General features: G+C 36.5%; 1 protein-coding gene across 1 annotated transcript; it reads left to right on the top strand.

Annotated features, from left to right (window-relative positions):
- Positions 1-2,409: 2,409 nt before the first annotated feature.
- On the top strand, positions 2,410-3,303 carry LOC139810086 (uncharacterized). Its single transcript, XM_071773414.1, has one exon. The coding sequence runs from the start codon at positions 2,410-2,412 to the stop codon at positions 3,301-3,303; it is 894 nt and encodes a 297-aa protein (XP_071629515.1).
- Positions 3,304-3,912: the final 609 nt, after the last annotated feature.

Here is a 3,912-nt window from a genome sequence, read left to right as displayed (position 1 = left end):
CTTTCAAAGCTCGTTCTTTGAAACGGCTTCATAGATCGCAAAATCCTTTTACAGGAGTAAAGTTAGGTACTAATGAAGGGTGGGATTGTAAAATAATTAGTAATAATTGAAAAAAATGTAAAAATGTCTAACGCGATATCTGTACCACATACCTTTCAAAGCTCGTTTTTTGAAACGGCTTCATAGATCGCAAAATCCTTTTACAGGAGTAAAGTTTAGGTACTAATAAAGGGTGGGATTGTAAAATAATTAGTAATAATTGAAAAAAATTTAAAAATGTCTAACGCGATATCTGTACCACATATCTTTCAAAGCTCGTTCTTTGAAACGGCTTCATAGATCGCAAAATCCTTTTACAGGAGTAAAGTTTAGGTACTAATGAAAGGTGGGATTGTAAAATAATTAGTAATAATTGAAAAAAATGTAAAAATGCCTAACGAGATATCTGTATCATATATCTGTCCTGGTTCGATTGCTGTGTAGGAACCAGACAATGTAGCCAACCCCGAAACTGCCCACAGCTGCGTGCGCCATCTCGCCATCTCTCGCAAGATCCGTGAACTACTGCTGTGACATAATTGCTGCTCTGCGTGAATATTTTTGTGAAAAATATACACGATCGTTTTAAAGCTCTCATTTTTATTCCAGGCTTTCAATCTCAATTTCAAAGGTACGTTATTGTTTGTGCACGTCTTCTGAAGGGTGGGAAAGTTTAATTTCGTACATATTACGTATACAACTGTTTATATCAGAAAATAAGGTTATGAGGTGACAGCATTTTAAAATTTTTTTCAATTATTACTAATTATTTGACAATCCCACCCTTCATTAGTACCTCTACTTTACTCCTGTAAAAGGATTTTGCGATCTGTAAAGCCGTTTCAAAATGAGAGCTTTGAAATGAATTGTCGGTAATTTGGACGGCTTTAGCATCCCCTTAAGCAATCAAAGACATCTAATAGAAGGAAGTAAAAAATGTTTTACAAAAAATGTAATATACAGAGAAATTTTATAAATTAAAAAAATATAAAATTGTATAAATAAATAATATAATAATTAAAATGTTAATAAAATATATATTTAAAAATTTTTAAATAGATTAAATAAATTATATTTTGTGTATCAAGAGTTAGCATACAGAAAAGATACAGTTTTTTATGCAATCGATCAAAGACAAATCGCAAAGAAAAAGACAAAAAGAGAACATTATAAGAAAGAGAGAGAGAGAGAGAGAGAGAGAGAGAGAGAGAGAGAGAGAGAGAGAGAGAGAGAGAGAGAGAGAGAGAGAGAGATAGAGAGAGAGAGAGAGAGAGAGAGAGGAGGAGGGAGAGGAGGGAGAGACGGGAAAGAGAGAGAGAGAAGAGAGAGAGAGAGAGAAGAGAGAGAGAGAGAGAGAGAGAGAGAGAGAGAGAGAGAGAGAGAGAGAGACAGACAGACAAAGAAAAAAGATATGTATCTTAAAACAGACGACGGTACTTATATATATAGATAAAATTATATAAATTTTATTTATATTTATATATATATATATATATATCTATATATATATATATACCGTCGTCTGTATGTATGAGATGTATGTATGAGAAACTGGCAGCAAAAGATTACTAATTTTATAGGGATGGCTACTATAGGGTTGAAAATTGGGGGTTTCATGAGGCTCTATTGGTGCTCCTAATTAATGGGTGAGTTTGGGGGAATAGATTTTGATCCCGCGCGAAGCGCGGGCAAAAAATCTAGTATATAATAATGCTCAATTTGTAAATAGATAAAATTTAAAAAATGTACAATTACCATTATATCACATTAGTTGCACAAATTCTTCTTTTAATTTTAATTTTCCACGATTTTTTCACAAACAGCACTGGCAGTTATAAAAACATTTAAATAATTATTAATATTATTATATTATATAATATTAAAGTAACATTACATAACATTGCAATAAAACATATAAACGTCACGGTTATATTGCTGTTATTATGTTGTCACCAGTTAATACGCAAAAATATAATGGATATATAATTTGTCATATTGTAAATATGAAACAATGTTAGGTAATCTCTATATTGCTCGGGCATAGCAACCCGTTATATTACTTGTTACTTCTACGTATTATATTGTAGATACAATCTGTGTTTGCTGGGTACCTTCCGATCATCGTACGGAGCATTTCGGACTTGACGCTTCGCGTCGTGGATCAGGACGGTCGATTGATTGATTTTCGCGGAGAAGAGATCACCCTTAGACTGCATGTACGAAGACGACAGCGATAACGTGAGATGCTCGTACTGAACGAAGCTGATCAGGTGCAACAGACGAGAAACAAATAGACAATCCGATCGTCAAAGAAGACACTTACTGCGTCGAACGTTGAATTTTTGAAATCATTGGGTTTCGTCGTACGAAATGGCTAATATCTTAAACATTGGAGGTGAACCGATCTTTGACGACAGCGTCGTCAAGATTGAGACACACACATACAATCCGTACGCCAACACAACGTTTGGACATAACGATGAGATAAAAATACCCATACAACAGCAGGATTTATACACGTTGCCGTGCGAGAGCTTTCTCTACGTTGAAGGACGATTGGTAATGAAGAAAAGGAATGACGAGTCTGTGACAACGCTTGCGAATAATTGCGTGGCGTTCATGTTTGATGAAATTCGATACGAGCTCAACGGTGTGGAGATTGATCGCAACAGAAACGTTGGCATAACCAGTACCATCAAGAACTACGTATCGCTGTCGTATAATGATTCTCAACTCATGCGGAATGCTGGCTGGGACGTTACATCGAGCATACCGGAAGGATACTTTAACTTTTGCGTACCGCTCAAGTTGTTGCTGGGCTTTTGCGAGGATTACAAATGCGTCGTTGTTAACGCTCGTCACGAATTAATTTTGATACGTGCGCGTAGCGATAACAATTGCATTGTGGGAGATCCGGCGACGGAGCCGGAAATCGAATTGTTTAAAATACAGTGGCGAATGCCTCACGTCACATTAAACGAGGTCAATAAGCTATCTATGCTACGGGCCTTGGAAAGCGGGCGATATCTTAGTGTAAGTTTCCGTTCGTGGGATCTGTATGAGTATCCCATGTTGCAGAGCACGACCAAGCATTTGTGGGCCGTCAAAACGGCGACTCAGCTGGAGAAGCCGCGGTATGTTATCTTTGCGCTGCAGACCGGCCGCAAGAATATCATGTCTCAAAATGTTAGCGTATTTGATGACTGTAACTTGACCAACGTGAAACTTTATTTAACTCTGAATTTTATCCGTACGATGACATGAATCTGGATTTTGGCAAAAATCGATACGCCGTTCTTTTCGATATGTATACGCGTTTTCGTAAAACTTATTACGGATACGATTCCTTCGATACGCTTTGCAGCTTGTATACATTCCTGATGGAAAGAATTTCCTACATACTTTGTAGTATAATATAGATGTTTTAGCTGTTTTTTAGTTGTTTTTAGTTGTTTGATGGCTGTTTTTAGCTGTTTTTAGTTGTTTAAAAACGTTTAAAGCGAAGTTTGATAGCGGTTCAATAGCGGTTATACAGATCGCAGTTATACTGATAGCTGTTTTAGTTGTTTGATAGCTGTTCAAGAGCTGTTTGATAGCTGTTTTTAGCTGTTTCATAGCGGTTCAATAGCTGTTTTAGTTGTTTGATAGCTGTTCAAGAGCTGTTTTTAGCTGTTTCATAGCGGTTCAGTAGCTGTTTGATAGCTGTTTTTAGCTGTTTTTTGCTGTTTTTTGCTGTTTCATAGCGATTCAATAGCTGTTTCATAGCTGTTTGATAGCTGTTTTTAGCTGTTTCATAGCGGTTCAATAGCTGTTCGATAGCTGTTTCATAGCGGTTCAATAGCTGTTTGATAGCTGTTTGATCGCGGTTCAATA

Source organism: Temnothorax longispinosus, chromosome 3, assembly GCF_030848805.1.
Source record: "Temnothorax longispinosus isolate EJ_2023e chromosome 3, Tlon_JGU_v1, whole genome shotgun sequence".
Lineage (NCBI taxonomy): Eukaryota > Metazoa > Arthropoda > Insecta > Hymenoptera > Formicidae > Temnothorax > Temnothorax longispinosus.
The sequence above is the reverse complement of the archived record's forward strand: the minus strand, read 5'-3'. Positions and strand labels throughout refer to the sequence as shown.